The 20554-nt window shown below is 36.6% G+C and overlaps 1 protein-coding gene across 1 annotated transcript in view; it reads left to right on the top strand.

Annotated features, from left to right (window-relative positions):
• The window catches only part of LOC132736422 (BLOC-2 complex member HPS5-like), a 43096-nt gene that overhangs the window by 11842 nt on the left and 10700 nt on the right, over positions 1 to 20554 (top strand). The window contains exons 11-20 of the mRNA XM_060723549.1: positions 82 to 173; positions 415 to 1593; positions 2752 to 2868; positions 10670 to 10714; positions 11653 to 11792; positions 13154 to 13347; positions 14624 to 14726; positions 15527 to 16679; positions 17430 to 17547; positions 18830 to 18997. Coding sequence (XP_060579532.1) covers positions 82 to 173; positions 415 to 1593; positions 2752 to 2868; positions 10670 to 10714; positions 11653 to 11792; positions 13154 to 13347; positions 14624 to 14726; positions 15527 to 16679; positions 17430 to 17547; positions 18830 to 18997 — 3309 coding nt within the window. The remainder of the gene's footprint in view (positions 1 to 81; positions 174 to 414; positions 1594 to 2751; positions 2869 to 10669; positions 10715 to 11652; positions 11793 to 13153; positions 13348 to 14623; positions 14727 to 15526; positions 16680 to 17429; positions 17548 to 18829; positions 18998 to 20554) is intronic.

Below are 20554 nucleotides of genomic sequence, written 5' to 3'. Positions count from 1 at the left end.
TCCCTTCTAACTCCCACCCTTCCTATCAGACCTACCTTAAAACCTATTTGGACACTTGTATGTGTATGTTCTTTATTCCAGAAAGAATTTTCTGTTAACTTGGACCAACACAAGTGTCTATGTCCTTGACCCAATTAATGTCAAGGTAATGCTATGGACCAATCAATTTTCAGGTATATTTCTTTACTTTATTACAAATTTAGATAAACAATCTCACTGGAAAAAACCGGAAGTAGTAATAGTTGTGTAGTTTAAAACTGACAGTTGTTTTTACAGAACTTTTCCGAGATATTGATTATTCATTGTATTTCAGGAATACAAGACAAACATTGCCTTGACACTGTAATATTTTTCAGGAATAGAAGAAGTTTGCTGTTTTGATGAAGAAATTTACATTTTGAAATTATTTTTCAGGAATACAAGACATCTGTTGCCTTGATGAAGAACTTTACATTTTCTTTGAATCGATGAAACTACAGTGCCTATCATTTCAGTCAGTGACATCGATCATACCAGGTTATATACAGACAAATGACATACAGTCTGCTGCCTATTTGTGCATTCAACACAGAAATGTTTTTCTCTTCAAACATGTCAGAAAAAAATTTGGTGTAGACAATTTACACAAGATATATAACAAGCTTGTGGAAGAAAAGATGGAAGATTTAGCTGATCAAGTTCATGAGGTGATTATAAATGTGGAGAACAAAATGGCCGATGATTCGGAAATGGATGAATTAAGTTCTGGTAGAAGTCGGTCTGGTAGTGCAATAAGTGGATCCAGTGTTGGTAGTGTGCTAAGTTCTGCACCGAATAGTGCAATAAATGGAACAACTGGTGATATAACTGAAACAAATGAAATTGAGAAAGACGTTAAAAGTACAACTAAAATTGCTCAAAGGAATAATCATATGCAGGAAAATTTAAGTATTCCTGATGATTTAAATGGTGTGAAAGAATATGTTGCAGAGACTGATCATAAAAGCTTGAATGAAAAACAAGATAATTTTGAAAATGAGATTAAGAGTGAAGTTGATTTTATGACTGAAAGAACCAAAGAAAATAAACATGTTGAAACTGATAAAGGTTCATTAGTTTACAGAAACAACTTTGATAATCATGTGGAGGATAATGATAGTGAGATTGTTCATACAGTTTTAGAAGAAAGTGAAAGTGGTTGTGTGGAAAAGGTTGATAAACAGGATGAAGATACTGAATTGGTTGAACATGAAGCTAGATTTATAAGTGACAATATTGATGATGTTGGAGGTATGGAACAAACATTAGATGCTCCGGTAAGATGTGCCCAATCAAGATTAACTGAAAATACTATACAAGAACATATCAAAGAACCTGTCATACATACAGATCATGTATGTGATACTTTTGACACCCAAAACCAACATAAACAATTTGTTAATGTATCAGAAAGCCATGTTGCTATGGTAACAGAAGATGTAACTGATGATTTGCAGAATGAAGATGATATTGGTTACCTACGTGTTATGAGCCAGGGACCAAGAAGATTGTCTTTAACCAGTTTATCAAGTGTTGACAGTGCTGATATCCATTTAGATCAACCCTTTCCTAATGGTAATAATATACCTTACATAAATGTGTGTATTCTTTACTCATGTAAGTGTTTGAGGACCTGTAGATGATATAATATCAGAATGATTAAAGTGGTCCTTGAAAAGTACAATACAGGCTTAGCAGGTACTATTAATTTTGATGGAACCACTAACAATTAGTTTTACTTTGATCTGTTAAATGTTTGTGGGGGCTGGCTGGTCAAGTCCTCAGTGATGTTTCTTATTTCCTACATGTAAATATTGATAATCTCTACTAATCTATATTACAATTTGTATGTTTTCCAATATATTAATAATTAAGTCAATCATGTCAATCATTTCCTGATATTTTCAATAACATATTTATAGTTTATAATCAGAGACACTCCTGAGTCACAATACTTACTGTGCCTTGGTCATTCTTAAAGGAACTCCACTGAGATACAAAAACTTAAAAACATAAAATTAAAATTTCTTACATAGCTTAACTGGGGCACCTAAAACAGAAAGATATGTGAATGATAATATAAAGAAATATACTCAGAAATAAATTGAAAAATCATTTTTTGTGCTATTCTTCGCCCGGTTTTCGCTTTTCAATTTTGGGTCATTTTTCACAATTAGAATAATCATTCTTGAAAAATAAAGTGAGTGAATGATATGAAATTTTGAAGTTATTGGTCTAGATTACATGAAAATTAATGAAACATTAATCTTGAAAAATTTCCATTCCTCATATAAAAAAACTTCATCACATGTATGTATGCTGTAGTTTAGGCCAGCTAAAATAAAGTTTTGTTTCCAATCTTCTAACCTCTCTTTTACCTGTCTACCTTTTACTACTATATATCAGGGTTTTTTTCTGCTGACACAGTGAGTGAACAGGTGTGTCTTATTTTGTTTTACTGATTGTCCAATGAAATATGACCATTCACACCAGTAAAACACCAGTACAATGTGAAAAAATATATCTCAGCCAAATAAAGTAATGTTTTTTATATGGAATGTAGTTAAAAGAATTGAAGGTTCATTTTGGTTCTACATCAGATACCTAGAATGGTACATGAAATTTTAAAGTTTTATGTCACTAATATAGATAGAATGCAACCAAAGGCCATTGGTATGTTTACTTTAAATCGAGTCATAATCACATTAGCAAGCTTTGTTATGTTTTATACAGATTTTGATGGAGTCTCTGATACAATAGCCATACCTGTGAAGAGAAAATCCGGCAAGAAGAAAGTTCGCAGCAGCAGACGACATTCTGCATTTGAAACAGCAGACTCTAAATCAGAAGGTTAGTCCATCTTTGACGATGATTAAGCCAAATGCATAGAGCTAGGCAAGTATACATCCATTCTGTCTGACAAGACTTTGTACAGTTGGTCATCCTGTCTAACCGGACTTTGTACTGTCGGTCATTCTGTCTGACCAGACTTTGTACAGTTGGTCATTCTGTCTTACCAGACTTTGTACAGTTGGTCATTCTATCTTACCAGACTTTGTACAGTTGGTCATTCTGTCTGACCGGACTTTGTACAGTTGGTCATTCTGTCTGACCAGACTTTGTAGAGTTGGTCATTCTGTCTTACCAGACTTTGTACAGTTGGTCATTCTGTCTGACCAGACTTTGTACAGTTGGTCATTCTGTCTTACCAGACTTTGTACAGTTGGTCATTCTGTCTGACCAGACTTTGTACAGTTGGTCATTCTGTCTTACCAGACTTTGTACAGTTGGTCATTCTGTCTGACCAGACTTTGTAGAGTTGGTCATTCTGTCTACCAGACTTTGTACAGTTGGTCATTCTGTCTGACCAGACTTTGTAGTTGGTCATTCTGTCTTACCAGACTTTGTACAGTTGGTCATCCTGTCTTACCAGACTTTGTACAGTTGGTCATTCTATCTTTACCAGACTTTGTACAGTTGGTCATTCTGTCTTACCAGACTTTGTACAGTTGGTCATTCTGTCTGACCAGTCTTTGTACAGTTGGTCATTCTGTCTCACCAGACTTTGTACAGTTGGTCATTCTATCTTACCAGACTTTTGTACAGTTGGTCATTCTGTCTTACCAGACTTTGTACAGTTGGTCATTCTGTCTGACCAGTCTTTGTACAGTTGGTCATTCTGTCTCACCAGACTTTGTAGAGTTGGTCATTCTGTCTTACCAGACTTTGTACAGTTGGTCATTCTGTCTGATCAGTCTTTGTACAGTTGGTCATTCTGTCTCACCAGACTTTGTACAGTTGGTCATTCTGTCTAACTGGACTTTGTACAGTTGGTCATCCTGTCTTACCAGACTTTGTACAGTTGGTCATTCTATCTTACCAGACTTTGTACAGTTGGTCATTCTGTCTTACCAGACTTTGTACAGTTGGTTCATTCTGTCTGACCAGTCTTTGTACAGTTGGTCATTCTGTCTCACCAGACTTTGTACAGTTGGTCATTCTGTCTTACCAGACTTTGTACAGTTGGTCATTCTGTCTTACCAGACTTTGTACAGTTGGTCATTCTATCTTACCAGACTTTGTACAGTATTTCATTCTGTCTTACCAGACTTTGTACAGTTGGTCATTCTGTCTGACCAGTCTTTGTACAGTTGGTCATTCTGTCTCACCAGGACTTTGTACAGTTGGTCATTCTATCTTACCAGACTTTGTACAGTTGGTCATTCTGTCTTACCAGTTTTTGTACAGTTGGTCATTCTGTCTTACCAGACTTTGTACAGTTGGTCATCCTGTCTGACCAGACTTTGTACAGTTGGTCATTCTGTCTTACCAGACTTTGTATAGTTGGTCATCCTGTCTGACCAGACTTTGTACAGTTGGTCATTCTGTCTAACTGGACTTTGTTACAGTTGGTCATTCTGTCTGACCAGACTTTGTAGAGTTGGTCATTCTGTCTAACCGGACTTTATACAGTTGGTCATCCTGTCTAACCGGACTTTGTACAGTTGGTCATTCTGTCTGACCAGACTTTGTACAGTTGGTCATCCTGTCTAACCGGACTTTGTACAGTTGGTCATTCTGTCTAACCAGACTTTGTACAGTTGGTCATCCTGTCTGACCGGACTTTGTACAGTTGGTCATTCTGTCTGACCAGACTTTGTACAGTTGGTCATTCTGTCTGACCGGACTTTGTACAGTAGGTCATCCTGTCTAACCAGACTTTGTACAGTTGGTCATTCTGTCTGACCAGACTTTGTAGAGTTGGTCATTCTGTCTGACCAGACTTTGTACAGTTGGTCATTCTGTCTGACCAGGCTTTGTACAGTTGGTCATTCTGTCTGACCAGTCTTTGTACAGTTGGTCATTCTGTCTAACCAGACTTTGTACAGTTGGTCATCCTGTCTGACCAGACTTTGTACAGTTGGTCATCCTGTCTAACTGGACTTTGTACAGTTGGTCATTCTGTCTGACCAGACTTTGTACAGTAGGTCATCCTGTCTGACCAGACTTTGTGCAGTTGGTCATCCTGTCTAACCGGACTTTGTACAGTTGGTCATTCTGTCTAACCAGACTTTGTACAGTTGGTCATTCTGTCTAACCAGACTTTGTGCAGTTGGTCATCCTGTCTAACCGGACTTTGTACAGTTGGTCATTCTGTCTAACCAGACTTTGTAAAGTTGGTCATTCTGTCTAACCAGACTTTGTACAGTTGGTCATTCTGTCTTACCAGTCTTTGTACAGTTGGTCATTCTGTCTTACCAGTCTTTGTAGAGTTGGTCATTCTGTCTAACCAGACTTTGTACAGTTGGTCATCCTGTCTAACCAGGCTTTGTACAGTTGGTCATTCTGTCTGACCGGACTTTGTTACAGTTGGTCATTCTGTCTGACCAAACTTTGTACAGTTGGTCATTCTGTCTGACCAGACTTTGTACAGTTGGTCATTCTGTCTGACCAAACTTTGTACAGTTGGTCATTCTGTCTGACCAGACTTTGTACAGTTGGTCATTCTGTCTGACCAAACTTTGTACAGTTGGTCATTCTGTCTGACCAAACTTTGTACAGTTGGTCATTCTGTCTGACCAAACTTTGTACAGTTGGTCATTCTGTCTGACCAGACTTTGTACAGTTGGTCATTCTGTCTGACCAGGCTTTGTACAGTTGGTCATTCTGTCTGACCAAACTTTGTACAGTTGGTCATTCTGTCTGACAAGACTTTGTACAGTTGGTCATTCTGTCTGACTGGACTTTGTACAGTTGTCATTCTGTCTGACCAGTCTTTGTAGAGTTGGTCATTCTGTCTGACCAGTCTTTGAACAGTTGGTCATTCTGTCTGACCAGACTTTGTAGAGTTGGTAATTCTGTCTTACCAGACTTTGAACAGTTGGTCATTCTGTCTGACCAGACTTTGTAGTGTTGGTCATTCTGTCTGACCAGACTTTTGTAGAGTTGGTCATTCTGTCTGACCAGACATTGTAGAGTTGGTCATTCTGTCTGACCAGACATTGTAGAGTTGGTCATTCTGTCTGACCAGACTTTGTAGAGTTGGTCATTCTGTCTGACCAGACTTTGTAGAGTTGGTCATTCTGTCTGACCAGACTTTGTAGAGTTGGTCATTCTGTCTTACCAGACTTTGTAGAGTTGGTCATTCTGTCTGACCAGACTTTGTAGAGTTGGTCATTCTGTCTAACCAGACTTTGTACAGTTGGTCATCCTGTCTGACCAGACTTTGTACAGTTGGTCATCCTGTCTAACTGGACTTTGTACAGTTGGTCATTCTGTCTGACCAGACTTTGTAGAGTTGGTAATTCTGTCTTACCAGACTTTGAACAGTTGGTCATTCTGTCTGACCAGACTTTGTAGAGTTGGTCATCCTGTCTGACCAGTCTTTGTACAGTTGGTCATCCTGTCTGACCAGACATTGTAGAGTTGGTCATTCTGTCTGACCAGACATTGTAGAGTTGGTCATTCTGTCTGACCAGACTTTGTACAGTTGGTCATTCTGTCTGACCAGACTTTGTAGTTGGTCATTCTGTCTTACCAGACTTTGTACAGTTGGTCATTCTGTCTGACCAGTCTTTGTACAGTTGGTCATCCTGTCTTACCAGTCTTTGTACAGTTGGTCATTCTGTCTGACCGGACTTTGTAGAGTTGGTCATTCTGTCTGACTGGACTTTGTACAGTTGGTCATTCTGTCTGACCAGTCTTTGTAGAGTTGGTCATTCTGTCTGACCAGTCTTTGAACAGTTGGTCATTCTGTCTGACCAGACTTTGTAGAGTTGGTCATTCTGTCTTACCAGACTTTGAACAGTTGGTCATTCTGTCTGACCAGACTTTGTAGAGTTGGTCATTCTGTCTGACCAGACATTGTAGAGTTGGTCATTCTGTCTGACCAGACATTGTAGAGTTGGTCATTCTGTCTGACCAGACTTTGTAGAGTTGGTCATTCTGTCTTACCAGACTTTGTAGAGTTGGTCATTCTGTCTGACCAGACTTTGTAGAGTTGGTCATTCTGTCTTACCAGAACTTTGTAGAGTTGGTCATTCTGTCTTACCAGACTTTGTAGAGTTGGTCATTCTGTTCTGACCAGACTTTGTAGAGTTGGTCATTCTGTCTGACCAGACTTTGTAGAGTTGGTCATTCTGTCTGACCAGACTTTGTAGAGTTGGTCATCCTGTCTGACCAGTCTTTGTACAGTTGGTCATCCTGTCTGACCAGACATTGTAGAGTTTGGTCATTCTGTCTGACCAGACATTGTAGAGTTGGTCATTCTGTCTGACCAGACTTTGTACAGTTGGTCATTCTGTCTGACCAGACTTTGTACAGTTGGTCATTCTGTCTGACCAGACCTTGTAGAGTTGGTCATTCTGTCTTACCAGACTTTGGTACAGTTGGTCATTCTGTCTGACCAGACTTTGTAGAGTTGGTCATTCTGTCTGATCGGACTTTGTACAGTTGGTCATTCTGTCTGACCAGACTTTGTAGAGTTGGTCATCCTGTCTGACCGGACTTTGTAGAGATGGTCATTCTGTCTGACCAGACTTTGTACAGTTGGTCATTCTGTCCTACCAGGCTTTGTACAGTTGGTCATTCTGTCTGACCAGACTTTGTACAGTTGGTCATTCTGTCTGACCAGACTTTGTACAGTTGGTCATTCTGTCTTACCAGGCTTTGTACAGTTGGTCATTCTGTCTTACCAGACTTTGTACAGTTGGTCATCCTGTCTGACCAGACTTTGTACAGTTGGTCATTCTGTCTGACCAGACTTTGTACAGTTGGTCATTCTGTCTGACCAGGCTTTGTACAGTTAGTCATTCTGTCTGACCAGACTTTGTACATTTGGTCATTCTGTTCTGACCAGACTTTGTAGAATTGGTCATTCTGTCTGACCAGACTTTGTAGAGTTGGTCATTCTGCCTGACCAGACTTTGTACAGTTGGTCATTCTGTCTGACCAGTCTTTTGTACAGTTGGTCATTCTGTCTGACCAGACTTTTGTAGAGTTGGTCATTCTGTCTGACCAGACTTTGTAGAGTTGGTCATTCTGTCTGACCAAGACTTTGTACAGTAGGTCATTCTGTCTGACCAAACTTTGTACAGTTGGTCATCCTGTCTGACCAGACTTTGTAGAGTTGGTCATCCCTGTCTGACCAGTCTTTGTGTACAGTTGGTCATTCTGTCTGACCAGACTTTGTAGAGTTGGTCATTCTGTCTGACCAGTCTTTGTACAGTTGGTCATTCTGTCTGACCAGACTTTGTACAGTTGGTCATTCTGTCTTACCAGTCTTTGTTACAGTTGGTCATTCTGTCTTACCAGACTTTGTAGAGTTGGTCATTCTGTCTGACCAGACTTTGTACAGTTGGTCATTCTGTCTTACCAGACTTTGTACAGTTGGTCATTCTGTCCGACCAGTCTTTGTACAGTTGGTCATCCTGTCTGACCAGGCTTTGTACAGTTGGTCATTTCTGTCTGACCAGTCTTTGTACAGTTGGTCATTCTGTCTGACCAGACTTTGTTGACAGTTGGTCATTCTGTCTGACCAGACTTTGTACAGTTGGTCATTCTGTCTGACCAGTCTTTGTACAGTTGGTCATCCTGTCTGACCAGACTTTGTACAGTTGGTCATCCTGTCTGACCAGACTTTGTACAGTAGGTCATTCTGTCTGACCAGACTTTGTCGATTGGTCATTCTGCCTGACCAGACTTTGTACAGTTGGTCATTCTGTCTGACCAGACTTTGTACAGTTGGTCATTCTGTCTGACCAGACTTTGTAGAGTTGGTCATTCTGTCTGACCAGTCTTTGTACAGTTGGTCATCCTGTCTGACCAGGCTTTGTACAGTTGGTCATTCTGTCTGACCAGTCTTTGTACAGTTGGTCATTCTGTCTGACCAGGCTTTGTACAGTTGGTCATTCTGTCTGACCAGGCTTTGTACAGTTGGTCATTCTGTCTGACCAGACTTTGTACAGTTGGTCATTCTGTCTGACCAGACTTTGTACAGTTGGTCATTCTGTCTGACCAAACTTTGTACAGTTGGTCATTCTGTCTGACCAAACTTTGTACAGTTGGTCATTCTGTCTGACCAGACTTTGTACAGTTGGTCATTCTGTCTGACCAGACTTTGTACAGTTGGTCATTCTGTCTGACCAGACTTTGTACAGTTGGTCATTCTGTCTGACCGGTCTTTGTACAGTTGGTCATCCTGTCTGACCAGACTTTGAACAGTTGGTCATTCTGTCTGACCGGACTTTGTACAGTTGGTCATTCTGTCTGACCAGTCTTTGTACAGTTGGTCATCCTGTCTGACCGGACTTTGTACAGTTGGTCATTCTGTCTGACCAAACTTTGTACAGTTGGTACTTCTGTCTGTCCAAACTTGGTACAGTTGGTCAGTCTGTCTGACCAGACTTTGTACAGTTGGTCAGTCTGTCTGACCAAACTTTGTACAGTTGGTCAGTCTGTCTGACCAGACTTTGTACAGTTGGTCATTCTGTCTGACCAAACTTTGTACAGTTGGTCATTCTGTCTGACCAGACTTTGTACAGTTCGTCATCCTGTCTGACCAGGCTTTGTAGAGTTGGTCATTCTGTCTTACCAGTCTTTGTACAGTTTGTCATTCTGTCTTACCAGACTTTGTACAGTTGGTCATTCTGTCTTACCAGACTTTGTACAGTCGGTCATTCTGTCTGACTGGACTTTGTACAGAAGATCATCCTGTCTTATAAACCAGACTTTGTTCAGTAGATCATCCTGTCTAACCGGACTTTGTACAGTCGGTCATTCTGTCTAACCAGACTTTGTACAGTCGGTCATTCTGTCTGACTGCACTTTGTACAGTTGGTCATTCTGTCTGAATGGACCTTGTAGAGTTGGTCATTCTGTCTGACCAAACTTTGTACAGTTGGTCATTCTGTCTGACCAGACTTTGTTCAGTTGGTCATTCTGTCTGACCAAACTTTGTACAGTTGGTCATTCTGTCTGACCAAACTTTGTACAGTTGGTCATTCTGTCTGACCAGACTTTGTACAGTTGGTCATTCTGTCTGACCAGACTTTGTACAGTTGGTCATTCTGTCTGACCAGACTTTGTACAGTAGGTCATTCTGTCTAACTGGACTTTGTACAGTTGGTCATTCTGTCTAACTGGACTTTGTACAGTTGGTCATTCTGTCTTACCAGACTTTGTACAGTTGGTCATTCTGTATCACTGGACTTTGTACAGTTGGTCATTCTGTCTGACCAGTCTTTGTACAGTTGGTCATTCTGTCTGACCAGACTTTTGTACAGTTGGTCATTCTATCTTACCAGACTTTGTACAGTTGGTCATCCTGTCTTACCAGTCTTTGTACAGTTGGTCATTCTGTCTGACCAGACTTTGTACAGTTGGTCATTCTATCTTGCCAGACTTTGTACAGTTGGTCATCCTGTCTTACCAGTCTTTGTAGAGTTGGTCATTCTGTCTTACCAGACTTTGTACAGTTGGTCATTCTGTCTGACCAGTCTTTGTACAGTTGGTCATCCTGTCTGACCAGTCTTTGTACAGTTGGTCATTCTATGAAAACAAAGCTGACACGTTTTCTGCAATAATGCCATAAATCACATGTATACATATAAAGTAATATAGCATGTATTATGTTACATGTATATATTTTCAGTGAGGATAACAAGATCAATGAGTCTCGGAACTCCAGAAAATAAAGGTAAGATCTGTCTTTGACAGTTTATAAGCAGGTGCGAATATTGCCCTGATCCAACATTATTTTCTTGTTATAACTAAACTATGTTAACATAGGTTTAAGACAACTTCAGTTTATAAGTCAACACATTAGAATGTTTCTGTACATCTGTTATAACTAGTTTTTGTGTGACCCTTGTAGCAAAAGCATGTCGGCTCAATGCAGTAAATTAACAATTTATACATACATGTATTTTTAATGTAAAGAATTGTTCCTGATGAAGAAAAAATGTCTTAAAATTTTGACTTTAAAGTCATTAAAATCTCACTTTGGGGACAAATCCCCTTAAGGGGGGAATTTTACCCCACTTTTTGTTTTGTCCTTTTTTTTTTAAAATTTTATGAAAATTCCTTTTTTTTAATAAAAAGGGAAATTGTAAAAACGTTCGGGAATTTTTTATATTTTTTAACTTTCACAAAATGAAACAGAAAAAACTTTTAAAAATTTTCTGCAAAAAGTCACAATAGTCAGTTAAAATATATGCATATGTCTGAAATATGTCTGAAGCAACCATCATTTTCAAATTGTTCCTATAATTTGTTGAAAAAAATAATTTTTGAGTTACAAAGTAAAGATTGTTTCAATATTTAAAATTGAGCAATAAATTTTTGTAATTTTAAGTGAAACATGAAAAAACTTGAGTGACATGGTGTTTTTAAAATGGTTGACCTATGGTCTACGTCTGGTCCATTAAATCTGATTTTGATTGAATATGTTGTTGTTTCCCTGTGTCATACAGCAGAAAATACCTTAATGTTACAGCTTATAAATAATTTTTGTACCATAAGTTCATTGTTTGTTTTCCTTATGTTTTTGTTGTTGTTGTCAAAGCATTTAGTATTGTGAACTATGAGGGGCACAGTATATATTCATATATTAGTGATATATTTGTTTTATTACAGACAGGGCCGTATCACCACATGGATCTGTTCATAGTTTAAAGGAAGAAGATTCCATATCTTTATATTCTAATGATTCTGTATTAATGGAGGAAACTACTAGCTCTGGAAAGGACACACCAGATGGTTTGAATATAAATAAGGTAAATAAGGTACATGTTTAAACCTTGAATCCATAGCTTTGTTATTAACATACCTATGCCACCATTAAAGAAATGATAGCAAACCTGTGTTGCCATTAAAGAGATAATAACAGACATTTGTCCACCCAACCACCTCCCTTGTGTTGTTTAATTTACCATTTGAATATAAAATAAATTTCTAAAATATATAACAAAGTTTGGCATTATGAATTCCTAGGTTTTTTTGTCACTTTACTTTGCTTTTTCAATATTTTTAATAACATTTAAAGCATTCTTCTTCAAATAAAGTTCATCATGTGTATAATAAACAAATAAGATAATACATTTACAGGTAATAGAAGAACTGCCATATTGTTTATTTTGTTCAACTTATTTAATGAAACATAATGTTAACTGTGTTTCCATTTAAGAGGCCTGTGCCACTATTTAAAAGATAATAACAGACCTAAAGTTGAAAAAATAATAATGACCTCTGTTGAAGAGATAATAACAGACCTGTGCAACCATTAAATAGATAGAGATATTTGCAGCCATTAAAGAGAAAAGCTGGTCAATCTTAATTACCAGTTAGTTGACATAACACTGGTGCAACTTAAATTGCTCATATCTCATCAGCCACTTAAATATGGATATTTGGAGGTTACTATATAAGACCTATAACTTTAGCATTGATTTTGACTGAATTATAGCCCTTTTGCAAGGACAAAGAATTCATGATACAATTTTGCATGTAAGATCAGTCTCTACCCTCACAGAATGATCCCACAGTTAGCTTCCTTGTGATGCTAATTGCAAGTCATTATCAAAGACTCATAATTCTAGCATGGATTTGGTCTGAACATAGCCCTTTTTGAAAAATAAAAAAAAATTGAAAGTAGTAATTATTGATCACTATAACTCAATCATGAATTTTGAACTTAGAATTATTAAAAACCATTAATCAGGTTCTTGTTTCACCATCACCCCACTAAATATCTTAAATAGTCTTGTTAATCATTCAAACTGGACAAAACCATTCATTGTTTTAGGGAAAATTCTAGAATATGTATTGACTGAGTAGGGAATAGAACAGACCATGATCAGATTATGCAAATATGTCGGCTGATCGTGGTCTGCTCTGTTAGGTAGATTCAGTTGTGGCCAGCAGTTGTGGCCAGCATGTCAAGCATTGATAGACTTTGACTAAATTATACTTGTTTGTGAACTTAAACAACTCTTGCATTTTGTTCAGGTTCTTGTTTTAATATCAAGCATTAAGAATAGTTGTGTTTATTGACTTGTGTAAGTCATATACTGAATGGATAAATAAAAAGTACAAGATTTTAACAATGACTGTTTTTTTACCATATTCTTCACTTCAGAACTCAGAATCTGTGAGTGTTGGTTCACCTTCATCCATTAGTGGAGAATTTGGTTTGAGTGGAGAGTTCACTGTAAGTGTTGATAACCTCCAAACTGATGAGTATTCATCAAGGGACAGCACTCTATCTCGCTCCTGGGAGAAAGGCAAATCTTCATCTGCTCCAAGAAAAACTTTACAACAATTGAGAAACAAGTAAGTATATAGAAAAATAACTGTGTGATTTCAATGGTGTTGTTTTTTTTTAAACCTATGGTATTTGTTCTAATTTTGTTAAACTTAATTATTAATTTTTATGCCCCCACAATGTGGGAGCATATAGCGTTGCACTTGTCCGTCCGTCCGTCAGTCCGTCAGTGCGTCCGTCCGTCAGTCCGTCCGTCCGTACGTCCCGAAATCTTGTGAACGCAACTCCTCTTAAACCGCATGGCAGATTTTGCTTAAACTTACAGGGATGAACAACCTTAATGTGTAGATGGTAGTAAAGGAAGGAATTTTTGCTGCGACCAAATTTAACAGAATTATGGCCCTTTGTTCATTTTTTCACAAGATACTATGTAGAAATTTTGTGAACGCAACTCCTCTTAAACTGGATGGCAGAATTTGCTTAAACTTACAGGGATGAACAACCTTTATGTGTAGATGGTAGTAAAGGAAGGATTTTTTGCTGCGACCAAATTTAAGAGAATTATGGCCCTTTGTTGATTTTTTCACTATATACTATGTAGAAATTTTGTGAACGCAACTCCTCTTAAACCGGATGGCAGATTTTGCTTAAACTTACAGGGATGAACAACCTTCAGGTGTAGATGGTAGTAAAGGAAGGAATTTTTGCTGCGACCAAATTTTACAGATTTATGGCCCTTTGTTGATTTTTTCACTATATACTATGTAGAAATTTTGTGAATGCAACTCCTCTTAAACCGAATAGCAGATTTTGCTTAAACTTCCAGGAATGAACAACCTTAATGTGTAGATGGTAATAAAGAAAGGAATTTTTGCTGCAACAAAATTTAACAGAATTATGGCCCTTTTTTGATTTTTTCATTATATACTATGTTGAAATTTTGTGAATGCAACTCCTCTTAAACCGGATGGCAGATTTTGCTTAAACTTCCAGGGATTAACAACCTTAATGTGTAGATGGTAGTAAAGGAAGGAATTTTTGCTGCGACCAAATTTAACAGAATTATGGCCCTTTGTTGATTTTTAGTTTTCAACTTGTGGCACATGTAGTCCAAAAAATATTTGACCTAGAGTCATAAGATTGACAGAACAGTGGCGTGTGGGGGCATCCGTGTCCTATGGACACATTTCTAGTTTTTACTAGTTTGTTATTTTTCAGTTAGTTATTTATCAATGAAATTACCCATTTATATACTTGCAGTACAAAACAAAGATTTCTAGAAACAAAACAATAGAAAATGTGCTGACAGGCATTACAATGATTACTGATTTTACATAATTTCAGAATGCAGACAAAGGTTACATCAAGTACCAAGAATTTGATTAGAAACATCAAGGAGAAAAACCTCCTCTCCAAGGCTAAAGAGTTCGCTGAAAATTTGTCTCAGGTGAATATACCTACTTTTCCTTTTTAACAATAATGTCACTTGGTTTTTAATGTACATACAATTTAATTGTTTTGTTTGTTTGCTTTTCTGGTTTTTAATTCTGATTTAAGCATATTTTCAAGTGATATCTTGGCGGCCAATTCACGTAACTCACTTTCCTGGAAAACGAATAATTACAAAGTGACTGACTACTAATGGCAATGTTTATCTTAATCAGTGATGAGAGACACATTACCATTGGACCGAGATCAGTTGTCACGGAGAAATTTTGTATGGCCATATAGGGTTGAACCAGTCCCATGGATTTCTTATTTGATGCTTTCCCTATTGAGTCTTTAAAGTAGACAGGTTCATACAATTAAATCATAGAGAATATTGCATGAAAACAATTATTCTTACAGAACAAAATGAGCTTATGGTCCGAAATTTACTGTTATAGACCTACATCAAATTGTATTAAATCATGATCATACAATCTGACCAGTTTATATACTATTGGTAGATTTAATTTTTGTAGAGTGATATTTAAAATCCATTAACCCTTTTATAGACTAGTCCAAATTCAAAGCAAGACAATTCATGTACACAAATACAGCAGGTAATGGGTTAAATAAAAACTTATTGGTATCAGTGAAACTTCATTATTATGTATCCTCATCTGATATACATACAGGTATTTTCAACAAGTGGACTTTAGAGTGGTTCTGGTAAGCTTCAAGCTTTAATCAATTCAAGCTAAAATAAATAAGTTTCATTGTTAAATTATTTGTTGTAAATCAAGCATGTTACTTATTTTACAGGGTTCAGAAGCTTACCTACATTCCGGAGATGTCCTGTATAATGACAATCCAGATATCTTAATGACAAATCCAGAGTTTGGACAAAATTTTAGAGATACAGAGGATCAAATTACTACAAACTCAGAAGATATTAGTAATGTTGACAGTAAGGAAAAAGCCATTGTAGATTGTGAAGAACTTGAACAAATTACATTAAAAACCAAAGAAACTTTACAGGATTTAGAAATTCTTACAAATTCAGAAGCAGTCTATGCAGTTTTGTTAGACTGGGTCACAGTTTTGAATAAAACTTTTCAAGAGTTTCATCTGATTAAATATAAAGATTTAGAAGGTGAAGCAGTGTTGGAGACTGGTTCTAAAGTTAATGACTGTCATACAGTTGTGACTGATAAAAATGGGGAACCAAACCAAATTGATCTCCCAGGTGAAGCAGCTGATGTAAGACTGTTGAGATCAGACTGTGAGTCAGGTGTTGTCATAGATACAGAAAACAATGAGTCAAAGGATCCAAATGATGTTAGAATATCTGATTCAGTAATTAAAATACTCAGTGATAAGGATTTCTGTTACCTCACTGATCCATTGTGTCTTTCCAGTTATCTCCTCCAGGATGTTTCAGAATTAACCCAAGCTTGTTTTGATGTTGGTTGTCATGGTGAAATTTTGAAGTTTATAGAATTTAAATTTCATTGCCCAAAAAGCTTTGAGAACAATCTTAGAGTACCTGATACAGGACTAATTGTTTCTGATTTGAATGGAATAGATAATGTTGTGAATGTGGATATGACGAATAATGTGAAGCATAATAGCACTGAAGATAAAGAGGTTGACAATGAAACAATAGAGGTAAACAAGGAGGCAACTATAGAAAGTGAAGATATTCAGTGTTGTGAAACTAACTTAAGTAAAACTGACCATGGGGACAAAGCTTATGTTGGTGAAAAAAGTCATGAATATCTTACAGATAATTCTGCAGCACTTAATGAACAAAAGAAAGTCAGTACAACAGAATGTGGTGAAATGCAGGATAAAGCAATTTCATTTTTTGTCCGATGTTATTTTCCCTACCTAAATGTTGGTAGAATAAGGGAGGAAACCGTGAATGGAAAATCTTGTTTTGAGTTATGGAGTGCCTTATTGACTTGTATGGAAGGTAACATTCTTTATTTATAGAAAAAATATCTAGTAGACTGATATGACCGTTTTGCAAGATTTAGTTAGAGTTAAATTTCAGTAGAAATAAAACAAGCAGTGCTCACGCTGTCTGTTGCCGTGGTTATCATATGCAATAATTATATAAGTTTGGAAAACTTTTTCAACTTTTGGCTACAGAAACTCTCACTTACTTTATAACATCCACCATTTGTTTTCATTACATTCTTAATATTAGGGAAGTGTAAAAATTGATCTTAATACAGTATATTGAAGAAAAAAATAATGAGTGTTTTCGTCCTTAGATTGGTACAGATTTTTGGCAGAACACACCAATAACTTAAGTTTCATACTTTATATAGATATAATAAGATTTGTGTAAGGTCTAAGAACAAAGTCAGTATAATAATGCAACGTGAATTATATCATATTATAGAAATATAATACATTGTTTGTGTTAGGTGTATTTATATTGGTCCTTAGAATAAACCATATGGGTCAGAATATCTGTGCCCTTGCTTGTATCATCAATGGTGACTTGTTATCCTAATTTTCTATACCATCTAATCATTTGTTGGTTTTAGTAGGTGATGATGATAACTCCACTTAAAATTATTTAACTTTGACTGGCCAGATTCCTTCTTGGTAAAAAACACGCCTCAAAAGAGATTTGTAGAAGGAAAAAAAGACTATGCAAAGTATATCATATAAACAAGACAAACAACACAATAATGATCTTGTATAATTTCAGGTAAAGCAAGGTATGATGGTGAGAGGTATGGTGTAGATGAGAAATCTATTATACGACATCTGTTGAAGAATGAGTCAGGTATTGGTCAAGGTGCCATGTTGCTAGGACACATATCAAAGTAAGTGGGACAGTTTGTGTAAATAAATTATTTCATATATTCTATCATAAAAGAATGTTTCTAGTGCAATTTCTTCCCAAGGTGACTGAGTGGTAATGGTGCCCTAGAAGAGTTAATATGTACAGTACTTTAAATAAGGTGTTCTGAGGTCAACATAATTGTTTTGCAATCTGTTTCAATGTCATCAAAAGAGCCTGTCAGCTGGTACATAGGTTATTAACGTTGGACCAAACTTTATTTCTGTTGGCTTCTTAACTTTCATATATTATGACTAAACCCTTCTTTTTCATCATGTACAATTCCTAATTCAAATCTAAAAAGGGTGATCCTTGGAAGCATTAAAATAACAGGAAAATTGCAGAACTAAATGTGCATTACACAAGTCCTTTACGATTAAGGTTACATTAAGGTTTATTAACGTGTGCAATGAAAGTGTTAAGCTTACAGTAGCCTGGAACCCCGTTGTATCGATCTATTACTCATAAATCACAACTGCAGTTAAAAAATTTAAATCTCCCCGAATCTTTATTTTTTATCATTTATTTTTTTTCTTTTGTCATAATATTTACATGGCAAACATCACTAATATATAGTTTTTAGCTTTGGAATATACGGATATTTACAGACATGTCAAACAGGTTGAAGAATTAGGTCACACCATTATATCGATGCATTGTGAGAATCGCTCAGTTAGTCAAAGATTGGGAAGCCTGACCCATCTTTTTAGTGTTTGCTAGATTTTTCAGTCAATTAGAATTAAGGATGTCTGTTTTAAAATGTCAGCATAAATTTAGGAACTTTCAACAGACAGTTAATGTACATTTAATAAGAACACACTATTTATAAGTCTTTTTATTATCTACAAAGTCTGACGGTACTGGAAACATGTTTTTGATCATTGTTATGGCACAAAACAAATGCGAAAGATTTTCGTGACACTGTTGTAAATGTAAACAATCAGTAGCTAGTTCATTTTGCAAATAAATTGAATGATTTGTAAATATATTGATACAATGAATAGCACGATACAATGGGGTTCCACTATATGTAGGCAGGCCAGCCTTCCAATTTGTGTTATATTAGCTTTTAACTTTAGAATTTGATACTGAAATCCCTACAACTAACAATAAATTATATCACATTCAAAGCAGGGGAATTACGCACATTAAATGAGGTTAAAGTAAAATGAGGAGGTTAAAAGAAAATATCATTTAAGTAGACATTTTGTTACACTGTTGTATTAAGATATGTATTTTATATATTACTATAAATTGTTTTTCAGTTTGTTTCGCAGCAAACCAGATTCTGTTGTGGATATTTGTGTGAGATGTCATCCCAGTGTACATCCCCTAGATGTAATGTACATGTGTAGATACCATCAGGTTACCATGGAAACAGTATTCAAACAATATATGGTCCTAGTGACCCTGAATGAAAACTCCTCTTTGAGGTAACCATCTGTCTTATACTTAGAGGAAATTGGGGCTGATTGGTTAAGGTTGCTGTCTTTGAAGCACTTGACTTTCACTGCTGAGTTTGAATCCCACCAGGGACTTCAGATTTTTCATGGGAGGAAGTTCATCCAGCTAGCTTATAGAAGATTTATGGTTCTACTCAGGTGCATTCTTTAAATAATGCACAGAGGGGCACCTGGGATCTTCCTACACTAGTGTATATTATCTAGAAAGTCACCATATGACCATTACAATGTTGATATGACTTGAAACCAAACATAAAAACATTTAACAGTATTGTCATATCTATATTGTTTCTGGCATCCTTTTCCTATCAAATGCTGCATCATAATTGTACATTTTGGCAAGTACAGTATGTGAAGTTGAAACACAAGTAAATTTATTTATCAATATCTACAGATTTAACATATTTAAATGTAGGTTGTTGTTGCATAAAGATAAAATGTACTTTTGACCTACTAATATTTTGACAACAAGTAAAGTTTTCTTTTCTGTACCTTTCATTATCACTTGTATAACAAACTCTGATTTGTTCTGGAGATAGTTCAGTATTTATGCCAGCATATTATATACTAATGTTATCATTGTTGATGCACTCACTGTAGGTTTACTTTCTACAAGTGGTAGTTTCAACCTTAACCATAACATGGTCATTCTATAAGCTAGAGCCTTCATATTTGAACACATCATAACTTATTTTAACATATTAAAGTGAATTTGCCATTAATAGAAGATCTATTATACCATTTAATTTTTGTTTACCCTTTACCACATATATACGCGAAACAACGCACTTTCGACCCCCCCCCCCCTTTTTTAAGGCCTCAAATAGTTAAAAAATGTCCTATTTGGGCCCCAAACATAAGTTTTCTTTTGAGAAATGTTGCTAAAAAAATTGAGCACTTTTTCGGCGCCGCCCCCCATCCAAAAGATAAATCAGGGGGTTGCCAGAAGGGGGATGTGCCCCCTTCTGTTAGGGGGGTTTGAAGGGGGCGGAGTCCCCCTCATCGCCAAGAAAAATTTGGACTTGTGAGAGGCTAAAAATGACCCCAGGTCGATCATAATGTAACTTTTAACCAACGCTGAAAAGCCTTTGACTCTATCTCAATCCCTTGAGAAGTTGCAGCACTTTGAAATAAATTTTGATGGAAAAAATCGAGGCAAAATAGTGATTTTTGGCAATTTTGAGATGTCCCCTCGTTGCCATGGTAACAGGAAATTTAAGACTGAGCATGTCAATACAAAGGCAATGGGCCAGTCAACACTTGTGCCAAGTTTGATTAGTATTGAAGCATTTTTCATAGTTCCATAGCAGTTTGAACTTGTAACAGGAGGCTTTTCAGTGAAAACGGCCATTTTTCACAATATGCTCATGGGGGCAAGGGTTAATATATTTAGTTTCATATGTGATCTCAAACCACAAATGAATAATTTATAGATGTTGTAATTTTTTGTGAGACACATGTACATGATCCGATATGACATATATTGTATCTCTATATAGCAAAAAAGAAATTGTTCTAGAACAAACT

The sequence above is a fragment of the Ruditapes philippinarum genome, unplaced genomic scaffold (genome assembly GCF_026571515.1).
Source record: "Ruditapes philippinarum isolate M1 unplaced genomic scaffold, ASM2657151v2 ctg7266_1_1_1_1, whole genome shotgun sequence".
Classification (NCBI taxonomy): Eukaryota; Metazoa; Mollusca; class Bivalvia; order Venerida; family Veneridae; genus Ruditapes; species Ruditapes philippinarum.
This window is presented reverse-complemented; position numbering and strand designations above follow the sequence as displayed.